The sequence below is a fragment of the Tamandua tetradactyla genome, chromosome 14 (assembly GCF_023851605.1).
Source record: "Tamandua tetradactyla isolate mTamTet1 chromosome 14, mTamTet1.pri, whole genome shotgun sequence".
Classification (NCBI taxonomy): Eukaryota; Metazoa; Chordata; class Mammalia; order Pilosa; family Myrmecophagidae; genus Tamandua; species Tamandua tetradactyla.
In genome coordinates, this window is record NC_135340.1 from 55,935,243 (window position 1) to 55,957,801 (window position 22,559).

General features: G+C 37.0%; 1 protein-coding gene across 5 annotated transcripts in view; it reads right to left on the minus strand.

Annotated features, from left to right (window-relative positions):
• The window catches only part of VPS39 (VPS39 subunit of HOPS complex), a 64,993-nt gene that overhangs the window by 38,958 nt on the left and 3,476 nt on the right, over positions 1-22,559 (minus strand). For 3 of the 5 annotated variants that reach the window (XM_077127552.1, XM_077127555.1, XM_077127554.1), the window contains exons 2-8: positions 17,193-17,258; positions 7,445-7,477; positions 6,887-6,951; positions 6,536-6,578; positions 5,249-5,343; positions 4,271-4,369; positions 3,726-3,818 (exon numbers count right to left, since the gene is read on the minus strand). In XM_077127552.1, the coding sequence (XP_076983667.1) occupies positions 3,726-3,818; positions 4,271-4,369; positions 5,249-5,343; positions 6,536-6,578; positions 6,887-6,951; positions 7,445-7,477; positions 17,193-17,258 (494 nt within the window). The remainder of the gene's footprint in view (positions 1-3,725; positions 3,819-4,270; positions 4,370-5,248; positions 5,344-6,535; positions 6,579-6,886; positions 6,952-7,444; positions 7,478-17,192; positions 17,259-22,559) is intronic. The other 2 variants (XM_077127553.1, XM_077127556.1) reach the window with 1 other exon arrangement.

The window sequence follows — 22,559 nt, forward strand, 5'->3', positions numbered from 1 at the left end:
ATCAAGGGATTGAGAAAACCTTCTCAACCAAAAGGGGGAAGAGTGAAATGAGACAAAGTGTCAATGGCCGAGAGATTCCAAACAGAGTCGAGAGGTTGTCCTGGAGGTTATTCTTATGCATTAAGTAGATATCTTGTTATTCAAGATGTAATGGAGAGGCTGGAGGAAACTGCCTGAAAATGTAGTGCTGTGTTCCAGTAGCCATGTTTCTTGAGGATGATTGAATAATGATACAGCTGTCATGATGTGACTGTGTGATTGTGAAAACCTTGTGTCTGATACTCCTTTTATCTACCTTATCAACAGAACAGTAGAACATATGGAATAAAAATAAATAGGGGGAACAAATGCTAAAATAAATTTAGTTTGAAATGCTAGTGATCAAGGAAAGTGAAGGGTAAGGGGTATGGTAGGTATAATCTTTTTTTTTTCTTTCCTGTGTTTATTTTTTTTTCTATTGTCTTTTTATTTCTTTTTCTGAATTAATGCAAATGTTCTAAGAAATGATGAATATGCAACTAAGTGATGATATTGTGAATTACTGATTATATATGTTGATGTATTCGGTTTGTTAATTTTTTAAATTAATAAATAAATTAAAACAAAAACAAAAACAAAAAAAATAAGGAATGGGGAACAAATGTTAAAATAAATTTAGTTTGAAATGCTAGTGATAAATGAAAGTGAGGGGTAAGGGGTATGGTATGTATAATCTTTTTTTTCTGTTACTGTTTTATTTCTTTTTCTATTGTCTTTTTATTTCTTTTTCTGAATTGATGCAAATGTTCTAAGAAATGATGAATATGCAACTATGTGATGATATTGAGAATTACTGAATATATATATGTAGGACGGAATTATATGTTAATGTTTTTGTTTGCTCTTAATTTTTTTAAATTAATAAATAAATTAAAAAAAATATTCCTGGGTGGAAGCTTTTTTCTTTTTTGAATGCTATATGGTGGGGTCACATTTCATTCTTTTCCCATGTGACTATCCCATTATTACAGCACCATTTGTTGAACTTTTTTTGGGGGGGAGGGAAGTGCATGGGCCAGAAATCGAACCCAGGTCTCCCACATGGCAGGCGAGAATTCTATCACTGAACTGTACTTGCATTCCCTGGGTGGGAGCTTTTTGATCATCCATGGAGATGAGACCCACCCAATTGTAGGTGGTAACTTTTGATTACATGGTTTTCATGGAGATATGTCTCTACCCATTTAAGGAGGGGTTGCTTACTGGAGCCCTTTAAAAGAGAACCATTTTGGAAAAAACTTAAGAGCATATGCAGCCAGAGACCTTTGGAGATGAAGAAGGAAAACGCTTTATACATAGGCTTCAACCTGATAATCCATGCGTTCAACTTCAATTCTCTGAGTTTGTACATTATTGTTAATCTACATAAGTGAAGCATGATAATATTTGTCTTTTTGTTTCTGCTATTTCATTCAACAACTGTCCTTAAAGTTCATTCCCCTAGTTGCATGCCTCACAACTTCATTCTCTCCTGCAGCTACTCAGTAGTCTGTTGTATGTATACACCACAGTTCCCCCTTCCTTCCCTTAATCGCTGTACCCTTAGTTCACCTCCATCCATTGCAAATCGTGAACACTGTCGCCATAAACACCAGTGTGCAAATGTCCATTTGTGTCCCCACTCTCAGTTCCTCCAGGTTTTTACCTAGCAACGGGTTTGCAGGAGCATATGGCAACCCCACTGCTAGCTTCCCGTGGAACCACCACACTGCCCTCTAGAAGGGCTGCACCTCTCAGCTTCCCTACCAACAGTGGATAGGTACATCTCTTTCTCCACATTTTCTCTAGCACTTGTTTCCCTCTGTTCATTTTTAAAGTTTTGCTTGCACATCATACAATTTAACTAAGTAAACAGACGTGCCTTTTTCACCATAACCTATATGAAGACATTTTTTTCTTCTGCAAAGAATCCATACCGCTTTCCCATATTCCCCACAACTGACATTTAGTTTTAGCATAATGTCTTTGTTACATTCACTGGAAGCATACTGCAATGTTATTGTTGACTACAGACCCTAGCTTGCATAGACTGTAGTTTTTCCTGTATTACCTTCCATTTTCAACACCCGGCAATGTTAACATTCATTTTTTCTCCCTCAGGCAAAAACAATTTTATATTTGAACATTTTATCACCACCATTTTTCCACTCTAGGCATTCCTAAGTTATACTATGTCTTCATCTTTTATCTTTCCTTCTGGTTTCATACATGCTCCCAGTCCTTCTCCTTCAACCATACTCACATTCAGCTTCATTCAGTGTACTTATATTATTGTGCTATCCATTTCTGAATTTTTGCAATCAGTCCTGCTGAACAATCTATATTTCTTCAGCACCAAATACCCAATCTCTACTTTATTTCTATTTCCTGAAAACCCATATTCTTAACTTTAATTCTCAAAACTCACTCATTAATGTTAGGTCATACTAATGAGACCACAGAGTATTTGTTCTTTTGTTTCTGGATCATTTCACTCAGCACAATGTCCTCAAGGTTCAGCCACACTGTTACATCCTTCATGACTTTATTCTGTCTCAGAACTGCTTAATATAAGGAATACGTTTCTAATGCAAGATTTCCGACTTTCAGAAGATTCCATCCCCACGAAGGGGATGATAGCACCCAAGGTAGTCAGAAGAATGAGAGTCCTCCAACTCCAACTCTTGGCTTCAGTCCTCTACCACCTCCTGCAGACTTCTGCTAGCATCTATATGCCTAGAAGCTATTCAGTCAGTTGAACAGCAGTGATTCCTGAGGAGCTGGTAACTCTGATGCTGATAGAACTAGGATATTCTAGCAATATAAATATGGAATAAAAATATTACTTAGATGAACAAAGAAGAGTTATCACAGTAGGTGGGGAGGTGGGATGAAAGAGCCCTAGAATCACCAAGTCTGGATTATGAGACGAGTGAGGAGCTGAGAGATTTAAATAAGCCTATGAAATGAATGGAACATATCAACCGTTTCTATATGGTCTGCATATTGGAGAAATTAACAATGTTATAGAAAGGTATTTACCATCTATGTTAAGAGAATAATAGGTTATAAAACAATGTGAATAACTTGATATTTTTGTAAATAAGGTGGAAGCTCATATATCAAAACCTTATCAGTGATTATCCCTGAGTGAGGGTGACGATAGATGATTTGTACTTCCTTTATTTTCCTTATCTATATTTTCTTATTTTCTATAGTAACAAGTGGCTTTTGAAATTAAACTATAAAAACAGTAAGTTATTTTTTTAAACAAATATACTAAAGACCTGGGGCACAGAAACTTGAAGACCTAAAAATACTTAAGTTAACACTAAAATTAGTTTATAATTCCTGAGCATTGAAACTTCTAGACAGCAGAACATGGCAATGCTGCTGGACAGAGGTAAGAAGCCCAGAGTTAAATCTGTCTCAATAATTAGACACATAATGTATAATCTATTATCTAGGGAAACGAGAGTTGATTCTGCCTGGCTGGCTAAGTCAGACATCTTATTTCTGAAAAAAATTGAGAGCCCTGAAAGTATGAAAGTAAACACACATAAACCGAGACCTTATAATGCCAAAAGCTCTATTTAAGGCAGTCTATTGACCTAAGTTCAGAAACATATAATAATCTCCCCATAGTAAGCTCATCATCATCTTCCCCCAGGTAAACTGATAATTTATGCAACATAATAAGGCCTTACCCTTATTAGGTAGTAGTCTCTTTTGAAACCTACGCAGATAGAATTTTCACACCAGGCCATGGACTTTGGCACGTCTGGCACACTCAAGTCCCCCTGATAAAAGAGAGCAAGAGTTCAATTGGAAAGTTGTTAAAAGAAAAAAAAAATCATGACTTTTCTGTTATTCTACCTCATTTTGCAAAATTACCTTTGGTTTATAAGGAACATAACAGTCCAGGCACAAGGCTAGGAAACCATCCATAACAAAGATACATCACCCATAAATTGGACAAGGTACATTTGGAAAAAGTGTAAGCCCACTTTGAAATAAACCAATCTGAATGGAAATTATAGAATTTTATTCCTCTGCCTCCAGAGACCACAAGACTTAGAGGGCATGAACAAGTGCTCATGTATTTCACACTGGAATATTCATCTGGGGAGAACTATAAGATTGGGATCCTGAATTGGACTAGAAGTGAACAAGAAGTCTTCCAAGCCTGTGGGCTAACTACAGCTGTCACTCCCACCCCAACCCATGAACCAGGTTAATACGGGCCTTTTACCTGCAATTCATGAAATTCCCTGTCCTTCCAAAAATAGAGCTGCAGCTTCTTTTTCACAGCCACACACATTCGTAACACCTCCTCACCAGTCTCTGTGTGCTGGGAAGAGACACCCAGAACAAATGAGGATGGGCATACAATGCCTCCACAAACAAATCACAGCTAAATTAGAATTTTTTTGCTTTTAAATAGCTACTAGTCTAAAAATCCTCTGTAATATGAAGTTACAATATAGGGAAAGCTGAGCAGAAGAACAACACTCTCCCTAAGGGTTGCCAGCCACAGACCCCAGAACCAACAAATTCTGTAGACATTCATAATACAGAGGGGCAAGTTCTCACATATAAACTGCTTCCTCCTTTTTTTTGTGACTGATTTTCACTCATGGCTGTCTAGATATGCTGGGTCAGGGATCAGCATATGTCAGTGACAGCAGGCCCACTCTCAACTCCTTAAAGGAACAGTGGAAAAGAAGATGCGTAAGTATAAAACAATGTAGTGTCAAAGTAGACGATAAATGCTAAAAAATGATCAGAGTTGAGTAGAGTTGAGGCAGATTCGGGAGAATGCAAGAATGACGAATTGGCAGAAATGAGGAGAGATGTCTTTTCTGAATAATGAAAACTCCCTAAAGACAAATATCAGTCACATGTTTTAACTAAGAGTTGACTTAATGTCCAATAACTATTTTCATAATACTATTACACTCTTGGTTTCTCACTATTGGTTTCACCCTTAGTTAGCTGCCTCCTGCCATACAGATGTCTGGCACTCTAGGTAAGGCTGGTAGTCAGAACAAACAAAGAGAAGGCAAACATTTCAATTTCAGACCACACACTGAAAGGGAAATTTCTCTTCAAATAGTCTGTTTGAAGTCTCTGCTGGGTTTGGGTTATAAATGCCACTATTCCCATTTAATGGTATGAATGACGTAGACAAAACTGTATTTATGAAAGTAAAAGCCAAATCCACACTTACCTGGAGATCGCATGTGAACAGTGACGCTCCCTTTGCCTTTGAAACTGTGGTGATTTGTTGAAATGTCAGTAAGTCATGGACATAAATGTTATTTTCTGTTTGGAGGAAAGTAAAATGTCACTACACATTATAACAATTCTCTAGCAGAGCCACTTTCAAGGCCAAAATGTGTATAACAGAGAAGAACCAAACAGCAAATATCTGTTGAAGATGTACCATCAGTTTTACTAACAGTAATGACTCATTTTGGTCTGTTACCAGTACAAAGCATTTAAAAGGTCACTCAATCTTCTGAGCTTCAACACTGTGCTCATTAAAAATTTGGGCTGCCTTGAGTTAAAGAGCTCTTCTCTCACTTCCATACCCTATCTTTCGCAAGTATGGAGAATGTGTGATTCAACATTTGCACAAGCAATGAATGGCTTTCAAAGCTACTTACATTAGAAGGCTCCAAAAAGAAAAAGGAACGCCCCTGTATAAACACATGGCAAGGATTTCTTTTCTAGCAAAACAAAATAATAATTTCACTTGGGCCTGTTATCTAGTTTTTGTCACGATGATGAAATTTAGAATGATTCTACTGTTGGAGCCCTGGACTGAATGTTACAGAGGCTGAAGCAAGTTCCTGGTTTTCTGTTTGTCAAGGAAAGGACTTACTGGTTGCCTTACAGGAAAAAGTAAAAACCACAACTTTTAAACAGACCTTAAGAGTCTCTCATGCCTCATCTCATGTTTTTTCTCCACCATATTCTAAATCTGGCCCCAGTGGGCTACATGCCATGCAATGCCACATCTCAGGGCCTTTGCTCAAGCTATGCCTTCTGCCTAGAATGCTCTGCCTATCTCTTCTGCCGCAATTCTAATCCTCCACTCAGCATTAGAGTCCCTCTGATTACTAAGATCCCTCAATATCTTAAAAGGTATTAAATCTCTATTGTAATCACATTACACTCTATTTTTTTTTTCATTTTGGTTTTCATAAACTGAATGTAAACTTCAGAGATAGAAACCATGTCTCATTCAGCTGGTATTCCCAATACCTAGATCAGGTTTTGCACAGAGTAAGGCTCAATAATTATTTGCTAGAGTAATGAATGAATGAATGAATGAATGAACCGACACTCCGTGGAGAGCAGAGTCCAAGTTCTGAGGCATGTTATTGCCTTTACTACCTGTGTATCCTGCTATGGAACATGTCAGTTCTTTCTTAAGTAACTACTACCAAATAAATGATGAAAGGGTTAATTAGGTCATAGCTTTTATCTTTGATATACGATATTTTCTTACCTAACAAACTGACCAGAATCTTAAACTGGGAAACCACATGGATCTGGAAAACAGCAAATCATTAGACTCAGTTAGACATTTCTAACAAGGTTTAGCCAAAGTTCATTTAACTACAGTATTGTAAGGGGACTGAAGAGCCTATACCAATTACAAGAATCTGACTTACTTTTACATGCAATCATAGCTCTATTTGTGATCAAGCACATAATGTATGGAGAGAGATACATGACCATAAATGGAAGTATAGAGAGCAGAGGATTCAAAGTGCTAATAAATAACATTACCAAAGTTCTAGTTTTGATAGGATCTAAACAGCCAAATATTCTTATAGTGACTATCATCACTGCATACCTGCTGAATTTTTTTGGAGAAATTCTTATTGGATTTCTCTAGTGTCACTTCAAACCTGTTGCAACCTATGGAAAAGAAATAAACACTCACAATTCAAAACACAGGGACACATATAAAATCAACTACAACAAAAAATGCTGCCTCATATTGCTTTCCTACAAGAATGTGAAAAAATTCCTAAATGACTAGAAGTCAGAAATTGATAGCTTACTGAGCATAGAAAATTGTTTTCAACTCTAATATTAGAACAGAGGGTCTCATGCACCTTCACTTGACATCAGCAAAAAGGATCACACCACAAAAGTTTACTGAAGCTGCAAGGTACTTGTGAGTCCGAAGATCTTATCCTAAAAATAGTACCTTGGCAAGGTGTCTTACAGGGAAGAGTATAAAAAGTAATAGTCAAATATAAAAGCCCAAGCAATGAAACCCAGCCCAAAGCGTCCTTAGATCTAGATCAACTAAATCACATCAACTACCCTATTACTGCATCATAGGAAAGAGCAAACACTCAACACCAGCCCCAGAGCTAAAGCAATTTAATGCATCTACACTTACTGCCACTTTCAGGTGATGCTACATCTGCTGGCACTGTTGCGAAAAAGGGGAAAAAAGTTATATACTATAAAATATATGGAAACCTAATTATAATCCAGCCTCGCTAGGAATAACAAAAATATTTTGTATCATTACCAAAGAGTCAAAAAGAGAGTAATTATAATAATAGCAGCAACTATCATTCAACTAAGTGATAACTAGATATAGGTTCTGAGTTTAAAAATGTATGTATGCATATATTTTCTGTGACTCTCATGACTACCCTAAGAAGAAGGTATTACTATTCTAATCTTGTATTTGAGGGAAACAATGTGTCACGCAGTTACTGAGCAGTCAGTGAGAAACAGATCTCGTTGAAGGGGAGATTCAGAAACATGCCCTGATAGTCTACTGTTATTTTTCACAACAAGAAAAAAAATCATTCAGCCACTTCCTGCTTGATAAAGAGCTCTCTATTTCCAAAGGGTTTTACTTATCACTTCTACCATTCAATTAAAAGCAGAATTATCTAGGACAGGAATTCTCAACTTCTTCCTTAGTTTTGGATGCCTTTATAATCTTGAAAATTGAGGATCCAAGTAACTTCTATGTCGGTTATATCTACCAATATTTATCATATTAGAAATTAAAAATGAGAGGTTTTAAAAATATGTATTTATGAAGTCATTTTAAAATATCAGTAATAAAACTATTATATAGTAGTATAAGTAACATTCTAATGAAAAATAATTATTTTTCAAAAAAATATTAGTGAGAAAAATGGCACTGTTTTACATTTTTATGACTCTCCTATAGCTTGCTTAATAAAAGGCAGCATAAGACATCTGCATTTAATTTATTTTGATACTTAATTTTAATTGAAGCACATGACAAAAATCAGGCCTCACACAGATATGTATAGCTGGAAAAGGGAGTAGTAGTTTAATAGCTTTTTCAGATAATTGTGGATCTTCTTTTTTAATACCATACCCAAACCTGACAAGTAGAGTTTCTTGCAATGTGGAATCTGAAACCTATCCACAAACTTTTCAGATTCTGCTACATTAAACCCAACAGTCTATCTTGTACTTTGGGTGGCTCTTTTACTAATGCCTGATTTAGAAACATCATGTACTGGTCATCTGGAAAATATGGTTCTCTGAATTATACAGATTTTCGAATATTAGTACATTTCATTCTAGGATATAAAAAGAAATAACTTCATTACTATCTTCCCCAAACCCATCAAAAAAATCTTTAAGTATTGAAAAGCTGTCAAGCTCATGGGGACGGATAGAAGTTTTCTGCAATTCTAATTTTCTTCTGAAAGCTCTAACTTTATCGTTAGCAACAAATACTGCCAGTTTTTTCTTCTGAAATGGCAGGCTCCCTTTATTCATTTTTGAGAAATTGCTTGCCAAAGATACCCAAGTCTCAAAAACTAGAGTTCGTCTGTTTGTCTTCTTCCAAGTAAAAATGGTGTTCCATGAAAAAAGGTGGCTAGTTCAGCCTGTAACTCAAACAAACAAGTGATTTCCCCCAGACAACACATTGTACTTTATACCTTGCTGCATAGAAGTGCTTTATATGTGCTTCACATCATATCACCGAGATTATTAAAAATGCCTTCTCAAGTATCTAAAGTTTAATAAAATTACTTTTTGTTGTATCACTAAGAACATTCTTAAATAACACTGTCTTAAAAAAAAAATCACACGATGAATATATAGCAGAAAATAACACAACTATTAGTACAATTTGGAATCACTGCCGTGATTTATGTGACGGGGGCAGCAGTTTTAACCACCATTACTTTTATATCATCAGTGCAAATGTCTGTGAAAAACAAAATTTAGTTTTGACTTTGTGTATACTCTTGAAGGATCTTGGGGACCCACAGTGGTCCTAGAACACACTTTGAGAATAACTTCTCTAAGGGGACTATACCACTGAAATTTGTTAAGGCTTTAGACGTCACACAATCTAACTACTTTAAGATGTGACTGGAATGAGATCTAGAAATGCTTTTTTTTTTATTATTAATTAAATAAAAAAAAGAAATTAACACAACATTTAGAAATCATTCCATTCTACTTATGCAATCAGTAATTCTTAACACCATCACATAGATGCATGATCATCATTTCTTAGTACATTTGCATCGATTTAGGAAAAGAACTAGCAAAACAACAGAAAAAGATATAGAATGTTAATATAGAGAAAAAAATAAAAAAAATTATAATAGTAAAAAAAAAGAAAAGGAAAAAGAAAAAAAAAAGACACAAACAAACAAACAGACAAACAAAAGAAAAACCTATAGCTCAGATGCAGCTTCATTCAGTGTTTTAACATGATTACTTTACAATTAGGTATTATTGTGCTGTCCATTTTTGAGTTTTTGTATCTACTCCTGTTGCACAGTCTGTATCCCTTCAGCTCCAATTACCCATTATCTTACCCTGTTTCTAACTCCTGATGGTCTCTGTTACCAATGACATATTCCAAGTTTATTCTCGATTGTCGGTTCACATCAGTGGGACCATACAGTATTTGTCCTTTAGTTTTTGGCTAGACTCACTCAGAATAATGTTCTCTAGGTCCATCCATGTTATTACATGCTTCATAAGTTTATTCTGTCTTAAAGCTCCATAATATTCCATCGTATGTATATACCACAGTTTTTTTAGCCACTCATCTGTTGATGGACATTTTGGCTGTTTCCATCTCTTTGCAATTGTAAATAATGCTGCTATAAACATTGGTGTGCAAATGTCCGTTTGTGTCTTTGCCCTTAAGTCCTTTGAGTAGATATCTAGCACTGGTATTGCTGGGTCATATGGCAATTCTATATTCAGTTTTTTGAGGAACCGCCAAACTGCCTTCCACAGTGGTTGTACCATTTGACATTCCCACCAACAGTGGATAAGTGTGCCTCTTTCTCCGCATCCTCTCCAGCACTTGTCATTTTCTGTTTTGTTGATAATGGCCATTCTGGTGGGTGTGAGATGATATCTCATTGTGGTTTTGATTTGCATTTCTCTAATGGCCAGGGACATTGAGCATCTCTTCATGTGCCTTTTGGCCATTTGTATTTCCTCTTCTGAGAGGTGTCTGTTCAAGTCTTTTTCCCATTCTGTAATTGGGTTGGCTGTCTTTTTGTTGTTGAGTTGGACAATCTCTTTATAAATTCTGGATACTAGACCTTTATCTGATATGTCGTTTCCAAATATTGTCTCCCATTGTGTAGGCTGTCTTTCTACTTTGTTGATGAAGTTCTTTGATGCACAAAAGTGTTTAATTTTGAGGAGCTCCCATTTATTTATTTCTTTCTTCAGTGCTCTTGCTTTAGGTTTAAGGTCCATAAAACCGCCTTCAATTGTAAGTTTCATAAGATATCTCCCTACATTTTCCTCTAACTGTTTTATGGTCTTAAACCTAATGTTTAGATCTTTGATCCATTTTGAGTTAACTTTTGTATAGGGTGTGAGATATGGGTCCTCTTTCATTCTTTTGCATATGGATATCCAGTTCCTAGGCACCATTTATTGAAGAGACTGTTCTGTCCCAGGTGAGTTGGCTTGACCGCCTTATCAAAGATCAAATGTCCATAGATGAGAGGGTCTATATCTGAGCACTCTATTCGATTCCATTGGTCGATATATCTATCTTTATGCCAATACCATGCTGTTTTGACCACTGTGGCTTCATAATACGCCTTAAAGTCCGGCAGCGTGAGACCTCCAGCTTCGTTTTTTTTCCTCAAGATACTATTAGCAATTCAGGGCACCCTGTCCTTCCAGATAAATTTGCTTATTGGTTTTTCTATTTCCGAAAAATAAGTTGTTGGGATTTTGATTGGTATTGCATTGAATCTGTAAATCAATCTAGGTAGGACTGACATCTTCACTATATTTAGTCTTCCAATCCATGAACACGGTATGCCCTTCCATCTATTTAGGTCTTCTGTGATTTCTTTTAACAGTTTTTTGTAGTTTTCCTTGTATAGGTTTTTTGTCTCTTTAGTTAAATTTATTCCTAGGTATTTTATTCTTTCAGTTGCAATTGTAAATGGGATTCGTTTCTTGATTTCCCCCTCAGCTTGTTCATTACTAGTGTATAGAAATGCTACAGATTTTTGAATGTTGATCTTGTAAGCTGCTACTTTGCTGTACTCATTTATTAGCTCTAGTAGTTTTATTGTGGATTCTTCCGGGTTTTTGACATATAGTATCATATCGTCTGCAAACAGTGATAGTTTTACTTCTTCCTTTCCAATTTTGATGCCTTGTATTTCTTTTTCTTGTCTAATTGCTTTCCCTCCACTTCGATTATTTTGAAGAGTTTGAGGAGAGTTGGTACTAATTCTTTCTGGAATGTTTGATAGAATTCACATGTGAAGCCATCTGGTCCTGGACTTTTCTTTTTAGGAAGCTTTTGAATGACTGATTCAATTTCTTTACTTGTGATTGGTTTGTTGAGGTCATCTATTTCTTCTTGAGTCAAAGTTGGTTGTTCACGTCTTTCCAGGAACCCGTCCATTTCATCTAAGTTGTTGTATTTATTAGCGTAAAGTTGTTCATAGTATCCTGTTATTACCTCCTTTATTTCTGTGAGGTCAGTGGTTATGTCTCCTCTTCCATTTCTGATCTTATTTATTTGGTTCCTCTCTCTTCTTCTTTTTGTCAGTCTTGCTAAGGGCCCATCAATCTTATTGATTTTCTCATAGAACCAACTTCTGGTCTTAGTGATTTTCTCTATTGTTTTCATGTTTTCAATTTCATTTATTTCTGCTCTAATCTTTGTTATTTCTTTCCTTTTGCTTGCTTTGGGATGAGTTTGCTGTTCTTTCTCCAGTTCTTCCAAGTGGACAGTTAATTCCTGCATTTTTGCCTTTTCTTCTTTTCTGATATAGGCATTTAGGGCAATAAATTTCCCTCTTAGCACTGCCTTTGCTGCGTCCCATAGGTTTTGATATGTTGTGTTTTCGTTTTCATTCGCCTCGAGGTATTTGCTAATTTCTCTTGCAATTTCTTCTTTGACCCACTCGTTGTTTAAGAGTGTGTTGTTGAGCGTCCACGTATTTGTGAATTTTCTGGCACTCTGTCTATTATTGATTTCTAACTTCATTCCTTTATGATCCGAGAAAGTGTTGTGTATGATTTCAATCTTTTTAAATTTGTTAAGACTTGCTTTGTGACCCAGCATATGGTCTATCTTTGAGAATGATCCATTAGCACTTGAGAAAAAGGTGTATCCTGCTGTTGTGGGATGTAATGTCCTATAAATGTCTGTTAAGTCTAGCTCATTTATAGTAATATTCAGATTCTCTATTCCTTTACTGATCCTCTGTCTAGGTGTTGTGTCTATTAATGAGAGTGGTGAATTGAAGTCTCCAACTATTATGGTATATGTGTCTATTTCCCTTTTCAGTGTTTGCAGTGTATTCCTCACATATTTTGGGGCATTCTGGTTCGGTGCATAAATATTTATAATTGTTATATCTTCTGTTTAATTGTTCCTTTTATTAGTATATAGTGTCCTTCTTTGTCTCTTTTAACTGTTTTACATTTGAAGTTTAACTTGTTGGATATTAGTATAGCCACTCCTGCTCTTTTCTGGTTGTTATTTGCATGAAATATCTTTTCCCAACCTTTCACTTTCAACCTATGTTTATCTTTGGGTCTAAGATGTGTTTCCTGTAGACAGCATATAGAAGGATCCTGTTTTTTAATCCATTCTGCCAGTCTATGTCTTTTGATTGGGGAATTCAGTCCATTAACATTTAGTGTTATTACTGTTTGGATAATATTTTCCTCTACCATTTTGCCTTTTGTATTATATATATCATATCTGATTTTCCTTCTTTCTACACTCTTCTCCATACCTCTCTCTTCTGTCTTTTCGTATCTGACTCTAGTGCTCCCTTTAGTATTTTTTGCAGAGCTGGTCTCTTGGTCACAAATTCTCTCAGTGACTTTTTGTCTGAGAATGTTTTAATTTCTCCCTCATTTTTGAAGGACAATTTTGCTGGATATAGGAGTCTTGGTTGGCAGTTTTTCTCTTTTAGTAATTTAAATATATCATCCCACTGTCTTCTAGCTTCCATGGTTTCTGCTGAGAAATCTACACATAGTCTTATTGGGTTTCCCTTGTATATGATGGATTGTTTTTCTCTTGCTGCTTTCAAGATCCTCTCTTTCTCTTTGACCTCTGACATTCTAACTAGTAAGTGTCTTGGAGAACGCCTATTTGCGTCTATTCTCTTTGGGGTGCGCTGCACTTCTTGGATCTATAATTTTAGGTCTTTCATAAGAGTTGGGAAATTTTCAGTGATAATTTCTTCCATTAGTTTTTCTCCTCCTTTTCCCTTCTCTTCTCCTTCTGGGACACCCACAACACGTATATTTGTGCGCTTCATATTGTCCTTCAGTTTCCTGATCCCCTGTTCAAATTTTTCCATTCTTTTCCCTATAGTTTCTGTTTCTTTTTGGAATTCAGATGTTCCACCCTCCAATTCACTAATTCTAGCTTCTGTCTCTTTAAATCTACCATTGTAGGTATCCATTGTTTTTTCCAGCTTTTCTACTTTGTCCTTCACTCCCATAAGTTCTGTGATTTGTTTTTTCAGTTTTTCTATTTCTTCTTTTTGTTCAGCCCATGTCTTCTTCATGTCCTCACTCAATTTATCGATTTGGTTTTTGAAGAGGTTTTCCATTTCTGTTCGTATATTCAGCATTAGTTGTCTCAGCTCCTGTATCTCATTTGAACTATTGGTTTATTCCTTTGACTGGGCCATATTTTCAATTTTCTGAGTGTGATCTGTTATCTTCTGCTGGCGTCTGGGCATTTAATCAGATTTCCCTGGGTGTGAGACCCAGCAGGTTGAAAGATTTTTCTGTGAAATCTCTGGGCTCTGTTTTTCTTATCCTGACCAGTAGGTGGCGCTCATGGCGCTCATCTGTCTGCGGGTCCCACCAGTAAAAGATGCTGTGGCTCCTTTAACTTTGGAAAACTCTCGTTGTAGGGAGGGGTCGCCAGCCAAAGCGGCTTGGGGGAGTGCCAATCCGAATCTCCCAGCTGGCCTGGGGATCCGTGCGCGGGGAGGGTCGCCGGCCTCCGCGGCTTGGGGGAGTGCCTGTCCAAATTTCCCAGCCGGCCCAGGGCACCAAGTGTGGTGTGGGGGCGCCGGCCTCTGCGGCTTGGGGGAGTGCCTGTCCAAATTTCCCAGCTGGCCCGGGGCGCTAAGTGTGGCGGGGGGGCGCCAGCCGCCGCGGCTTGGGGGAGTGCCTATCCACCGCTCCCAGCCGGACCGGGAAGCCACGTGTTTGGAAGGGACCCCGGTTGCTGTTCTCCACGGCTTGGGGATCTCCAATCCAATTCTCTCAGCTGGTCCGGGGGGCCGCGCGTGGGGGGGGCCGCCAGCCGCCGTGGCTTGAGGGGACCGCCTGTCCAATTCTCCCAGCTGGCCCGGGAAGGAGGGAGGGAGGGACTCCGGCTGCCTGCCGCCCCGGCCCGGGGAAGCCCACGCCCCTCGGCGATCTCACCAGAGCGGGTTCTCCCAGCCAGTCAGCCGTTCCAGAATGGGGTACGCTGTCTTCTTGGTCTCTGTCGTGGCTCCGGGAGCTGTTCTGTATCGTTTCTACTTCCCTAGTAGCTTTTCTGGAGGAGGAACTAAGACCCGCGCGTCTTACTAAGCTGCCATCTTCTCCGGAAGTCTAGAAATGTTTTTTGAGATCAAGGGAGATGGCTCAGATCAGATCAGAACTCAGATCTCCTAAATTCCAGTCTTTCCATGACACCTTACTAACCCCTCTCTTTCCTCAGAAACAAAATCTAGTTGCAACCCTATCTAGGTTTGAATATCTAAAATTTTAAAACTGAATTAGATCTTTTTCTGGCCCATACCAGGTCAAGGGTGAGCAAGAACTGAACTGTTCTCTAAGCATATAGGAAGAAGTGAAGTTTGTTGAAGTGAAGGTTCAAATCAGAGTTTGAATTCCTGGTGGGTTAGTACAGGTATTCAAGTTTACCTATGAGGAAATCAAGGTCCAGAAAGACTGACACGTCAAAGTCACATGGTGAATTGAACACAGGTGAATTACACAGTCAGCACCAGCGTTCTAAGGCAGCTTAACACCGAGATCACCAGTTTGAATCTATACTGTGTTGAAAGTAGAGCACAGTTTTCAATTCATTATCATTTACATAAAAATGATATAGTAAGTCACTTCACTGGTAGTGTTCAGTATTTGATGGCACAAATAACTGATTCTCAACTATTGGGGTAAAGAATGGGGTGAAAATTATTACGATTTCTTATCTCCCAGCCCAGTACTGTATCTGAGCCCACAATACAGTAAAACAAACAAACAGTTATTGAATGCTGAATAAAATTCAAGGCAAGGTTAACTTTGAAATTATGCACTGGGCAGATGTCATAGAATACAAATAATCTGTCATAGAATACAAATAATCTGGTTTTGAGAACTAAAAATTTAAAGCAGGGATTAGCAAACTACTGCCCATGGGCAAATCTAGCCTTACATGTGTTTTTGTATATAAAGCTTTATTGAAAAACAGCCATACCCATTCATTTACACCCTTTCTATGGCTGCTTTCATGCTACGACAGCAGAATTAAGTGGTTTAGACAGACCTTATGATCTACAAGACTAAAATATTTAACGTTAAATTAAATACTTAAAGTTAAGTTAAAAAATATTCACTGTTTGGCCCTTTTTAGCATAAGTTTGCTGACTCTTGATTTAAAGGAAAGTCAAAAACTTAGAAATGAAAGAAAACTTCTGTTTTGTTCTCGGGTTTCTCTTTCTACTTAACTGCTAGAGTGTTACTAGGGTGCCTTCCTCTTTTCCTATCATACCAGTAGGATTTTTCTTTTTTCCCAACGTTACCCTTGCTCCAGGTCCCAAAGAAAGGGCTCTACCTCCACTCTTATCTTAAGCTATTTATTAAGGAAAGTTATACATTAGGTTGGAAGCTATGAAATCACTGTTTTCGTAGTCTACTCATCAAATAATGGCAATTTCATATGCTTCAACCTACTATTAACCCACTCTGACATTAACAAATTGTCACAGAGTCTGGGGCGCTATGGCATAATATCCATTTCTCATAGAAGTGCACAGGCAGAAAACTAGGAAAAGAGAATGAGGTATCTTTTCCCCATACAGAGGATATTCTTAAACAGACTGACAACGTCACATTTGATTAGAGCTTTTGTTTTCAAAGATCTTTCAAGCATGATAGTGCATCTGACCCCAACAACTTTGTGAGGTAGGCAAGAAGAAAGTTTATAGAAAAGGAAACTGGACAAGGAAAAGCAAGGCTGCAACTCAGACCCAGGGCTCCTCACTCCCAGTCTATGCTTCACAAGGTAACAAGAACTTTTAAACCAATGGTTCTTAATTTTTTCTTCTACTGCTACACCATTTATGCAGGAACTGTATATCCATCAACAATATTTTTTTACCGGCATTGAGTCTCCAAGAAGTCATGAGGGGAGCAAAATGCAGCCCCAACTCCCAGATGGGGACAGGGAATAAAATTTCAAGAGAAAAAAATAAAAACAAAAAACCCCGGATATTCTCAATGTATTTCTTACCATCTCCCAATTTCACCTACCCTAATCACTCTTTTAATGGTTCAGATATCACTCATTTCACAGTTGTATACTAGCTGACTATTAATTTTTTTTTTTCACATGAGCTATAAGCTACCTTTTTCTCGGTTCTGGAAAGTCTGCTACTTACCAACGTCTTTCCGAATCCTATAGAGAAGAAGATGTCCTTGTTTGGTTCCAACAAGAAGCCATTCCTCTGGAAAAAAAAACAGCTGTGAAAAAGGCAAATCAGCCTTAATAAACCTTATTTCTTTAGCTCAGGCTTATAATCAGGAATCAGAATCAGAGAATTAAGTTGCTTTTGATGGCATGTGTTTTACAAAGCAAAGAATGTAAAGAAATGGTTGTGAATCCACCAATACTGAACAATCATGAGGCTAGACATTTTTGAGGATTAAAAATGGCCCCTGACTTCATTAAACTGACCAAAAAGACATAAGGGCTTCTTTATTAGGAAGGATATATGTGTGTGGGTGCGTGAATGCATATATATATATGTATAGTTCTCCTAAGGAAGCAGATAAAATTAATTTGTTGGAAGCTTATGAAATCATAAAAATGAATAAACAGACAGTATAAATATGAAATTAGTACCAAATCTTGGAAATAACTAAGGGACATCTCTTGAAGGTTTAACAATTTAACTTTAGGGAAAATTAAGAAATGTTTTAGGATATTAAGCTTACAGAATTCATTATCTCAAAAGATGGTCTACCAGATAATGACAGAGGTTGAGGAAGATTTAGAGAAGTTGGAACCGTCACACATTTCTGGGTGGGAATGAAAAATGGTGCAGCCAGTTTGGAAAATAGTGTGGCACTTCCTCAAAAGGTTAAGCACAGTCACAATATGACCAAACAATTCCATTCTGATGTACATATTCAAGAAAAATGAAAACATTTGTCCACAAAAAACTTGTACATGAATGTTAGCTATTATTCATAGTAGTCAAAAAGTAAAAACAACTCAAATGTCCATCATCTGATGAATGGATAAATACAATGTGGTATAGCCATACAATGCAGTATTATTTAGCCATATGAATGTCCAGAATTAGCAAATTCATAGAGACAGAAAGACTAGGGTTGGGAAGTTCAGGAGAAAACAAAGAATGAATGCTAATAAATACAGTCAGGATTTCTTTTTGGGGTAATGAAAATGTTGTAATATTGATTGCGGTGGTACTTGCACAACTCTGTGGATAAAGTGAAAACCACTTGAAGAGTATACTTTTGATGAATTGTATGGTGTGTGAATCATATCGCAAGAAAACTCTTACAAAAAAATACGATAGTCTAGGCCAGTGGTTCTTAAACTTTGGTGTGTACTAGAATTGTACAAGGGTTTGTTAAAACACAGATTCTGGCCCCCACCCATAGTTTCTGATTCAGTAGGTCAGGAGGTATTCCTCAAGAATTTGCATTTCCAACAAGTTCCCAAATTATACTAATGCTGCTGGTTTAGGTACTACATTTTGGGAAGCACTGGTCTAGGCTAAAGATAAAGATGTTCAGAGAGAATTTAAATAATTGCCCCTACATATCAGTATTAAATCATTAAGGGAAGTTAAGCATGTACAGATATTTGCTCAACTTTTGATGATGAAACATAAAGGTTACTCATTCTTTTCATAAACTCTCCCAATTTTCTGTAAAATAAGACATTGGATAGTGGTACAAATAGATGACCTTTACTAAGCATGCATTGTGTCCAGGAAGTGCTAAACATATATGTTATTTTATTTATCCTCACCACTATCCTTTAAGGTAGTTCCCTTTTGTTAATTCCCATTTTATAAATGAGGAAATTGAGACCCAGGATATAAATAAGTATCTAGATTAATACCCTGTCTGAGCCTTAACCCCATGTTGTGAAGCATGTGATGCAATCCATGTCAAAGAGTGGGTCTTGGCCAGAGTTGCCTGAAAGCAGTAGTATTATTTATAAAAACAGGTCAGGAAAACTAAACTAAACTAAACTAAAAGAACGAGTATGACTGCTGAATTATTATACTGATATTTCCTTTAGTCTCCAGTATCTTAGAGCAGCTACGAGTAAAAACCTAAAATTGTAGAATTGTAACCCATACCAAACTCCGAAATCTGTTCCACAACTAATTGTTGTGCTGTGCTCTGAAATTTACTGCTTTTTTGTATATATATTATTTTTCACAAAAAAGAAAAAAAAAGTGATGATAAAAAAAATACATATATATTCCTTCTAACCTCCAATGTTCTGGAGCAGCTAAAAGGAAAAATCTGAGATGATGATATGGTAGCCCATGAAAAACTCTGGGATCTGTCCTGTAACTACTTGTTGAACAGTGCTTTGAAAACTATTGCTTTTCACTTTCTTGGCTTTGTAAAACCATACAGCTTTTTTTTTTTTGGCATGGGCTGGCTCCGGGAATCGAACCGAGTCTCTGGCTTGGCAGGCAAGAATTCTGCCACTGAGCCCTACACCGCCCTCTGTGCTTTGTATATATGTTATATTATAAATTTAAAAACTTAAATACATATACACACACAAAAATGGATCAGGATCTTCATTAGGAATGTCTCCAGGTTGATGTGCTTAGTCTCCCAGAAAAAGGCAGTGTTTTATTTTGTTTTTAAAGGCGATAAGACACTGTATGTTCTTAATGACATAAGTAAAAGTCAGAAATAACACTAGCTTTAATGGACTGCTAAAGATTTACATTTGAGAAGAACATGAAAAGTTCAGTTCACAATGTTTTCTCTTTAAATGATATATTTACAGCTGTACTGATATCATTATCTCAAGCAATTGGCAATATTAAAGTCGATTTTTAGGACTCCCAATTACATTTCATATATAAACAAAATAAGGTGGATATTTAAAAATTTTCACCTATAGCAATACATAAAAATCTACAATAAAACAAAAAGCCAACATAAAACTCGCCATCTTCCCTATCCTTCCCTTTGCACCCTGTCCAAACCACTGCTAGTTTCTGTTTTTCTCTCTCTTTTTTTAATAGCCTCAACTTCTTTCCATGTCTACCAATATCTATCAATTTTACCTGCTCTCCCTTAGTCTCTCCATAGATCCCCGTCACAGCCTTCCCCCTGGTTCTTTTATATGCATTTTTTCACTTTGGCTGCCAGTGATCTTAGCAGACAGCTCCGATGCTGTAACAATTCAGACTTAAAGATAGACTCTTGAGGCTGCACTACTGAAAATATGCACTCATGCTCCTAACCATGACATTCAAGAACCTATTTTCCATTTTTATGGACATGTTTGTCAACAGCTGTATTATTAGCAAATGTCTACTGTAGTAGCTATAAAAGGGAATCAGATTCATTGAAAATTTAAAACTACATGTTAAACTTGAACATTTTTTTTTTTTATCCTTCTCAAACTCTGGTTTGGTGGTGTTAAGAAAAAAGGTATTTATCACATATACGGAGTATTTGTAACAGTTTTCTTTTGAAAAGCATAAGCACCACAAGCACACACATTCCTGACCTGCAACATTGTAAGGAAAAGTAGTGTGACATTCAGATATACTAATGGCACAGAAACTCGAATAGGTTTGATTGGGTTTATGGACATCAGTGGGAGCTCAGGCCTGAGGACCTGAGCCCTTTTAGTCCTCCACTAAGACATGTCATCATATAATGCAGCTGTGTGTGCACAATAGCGAAGAACAAGCCTGTAGAGTGGACACAGCATGGGATAAATAGTGCCTTCTTAGAGCCAATACTACATATGAGACTGTGGAACAATCCACACAAATGTGTAACACACACAGGGTCAGGCCTAGAAAATTCCTGGCAGCCTAATCTGGAACAGAAGGTTGGATTTGATCCCTCCTGGGAAGTAAGGCTGGACCTTCCTATTCATAATTAACCTATTGAAGCTTCAACTAACAATGCAACATGGTTGAACCTCGTGTAATAATTCCATTCCTGGCTCAACATTAGCCACTGCAGGGAATGCAGAGATGAATAAGGCCCTCTCTTCTTTGGTCATATGGCAAAAAAAACAGTGATTGTCAAAGCATGAGCCCATTATCAGCTGCATCAGAATTACTGGGTCTTGTGAAAAATGCATGTTCCTCACTTAGGGGATTATATAAGATTCTACAAAGGCTCCATGCATTAGGGTAACTTTCCAGAAACCTAAAACCTCCAGATGGGTCCCTGGACAAGAAAAATCCTGAAACCTACAGAGGCCAGTCTCTTCTGAACATAAACTAGTTCTATCTCCCGACCCCATAATATTATCAGCCCCTTCCAACATGAAAAACTTAGAATGGGCATAGCCCAAATACCCCTAAAGAGCTGGAGAAAGATCAAAGGTGATGGTAGAGTTATATAGAGAAGGTAGGGTTTAACAAACAAGTATGACTGTTGTATCATTACACTGGTATGTCTTTTAGTCTCCAGTATCTCAGAGCAGCTAGAAGTAAAAACTTAAAATTGTGGAATTATAGCCCATACCAAACTCAGAAATCTGTTCCATGACTAATTGTTGCGATGTGCTTGGAAATTTATTGCTTTTTTGTATATACATTATTTTTCACAAAAAAGAAAAAAAAGTCTATGGTGATGATTAAAAAAAGTATTTATTCCTTCTTTCCTCCAATGTTCTGGAGCAGTTAGAAGGAAAAATCTGAGATGATGGTATGATAGCCCATGAAAAACTCTAGGATCTATCCTGTAACTACTTGTTGAAGAGTGCTTTGAAAACTACTGTTTTTTTGCTTTGTATATACTCTGTTATATTATACAATAAAAAAAAGCTTAAAAAAACTGCATGTTCCTGTGCACTGTTCCCAGAGATTGTGATTCCATGACTCCAGAGTGGTACCCTGAAATCGGCATTTTTAAGCTTAATTTTTATGTTTTTCAGTTATATGAAACATTTATGTAGTTCTAAAACTAAAACTATGAGAAATCTAGGTTCTATCCTTGTCCATTCCACCCTGTTCCCGCTTTTCTGCTACAGGTAGCCTTTTAGTAATTTTTGGTTTATTCTTCCATTGGTTTATCTATTTGGCTCATCCCTCCACTGTTTCTTTTGAAAACTTAAGTATTAATATCACATGCACACAATATGCATATATACAGACACGCAGAAAAAAAAAAAACCCTGCGTTTTTTACAGGCTCTGATGTACATAAAGAATTGGGAAACAAACTCTAGAACTAAGACATGATTTACTGGCTATGTGATCTTGGAAAAATTAAATTCTCTAAGCCTCAGGCTTTTCCTCTGTAAAATGGAGTTACTTTTATTACATAAATGCCCTTAGAAAAAGAGCTAACAATACAGATCAGTACTCAATAAATGGAAGCTATTAATACTAATATCATTTTCATTCATTAATTAAACAAATATTTAATGACTATTCATTATGAGTGAGGAACTGTTCCAGGCCCTGAGGATACAATAATGTATAAAACAAAGTTCCTGCTTTTAAGGAAATTTATTCTAACGTGAAGTGGCAGTTAGATTCAGTTGTCAAC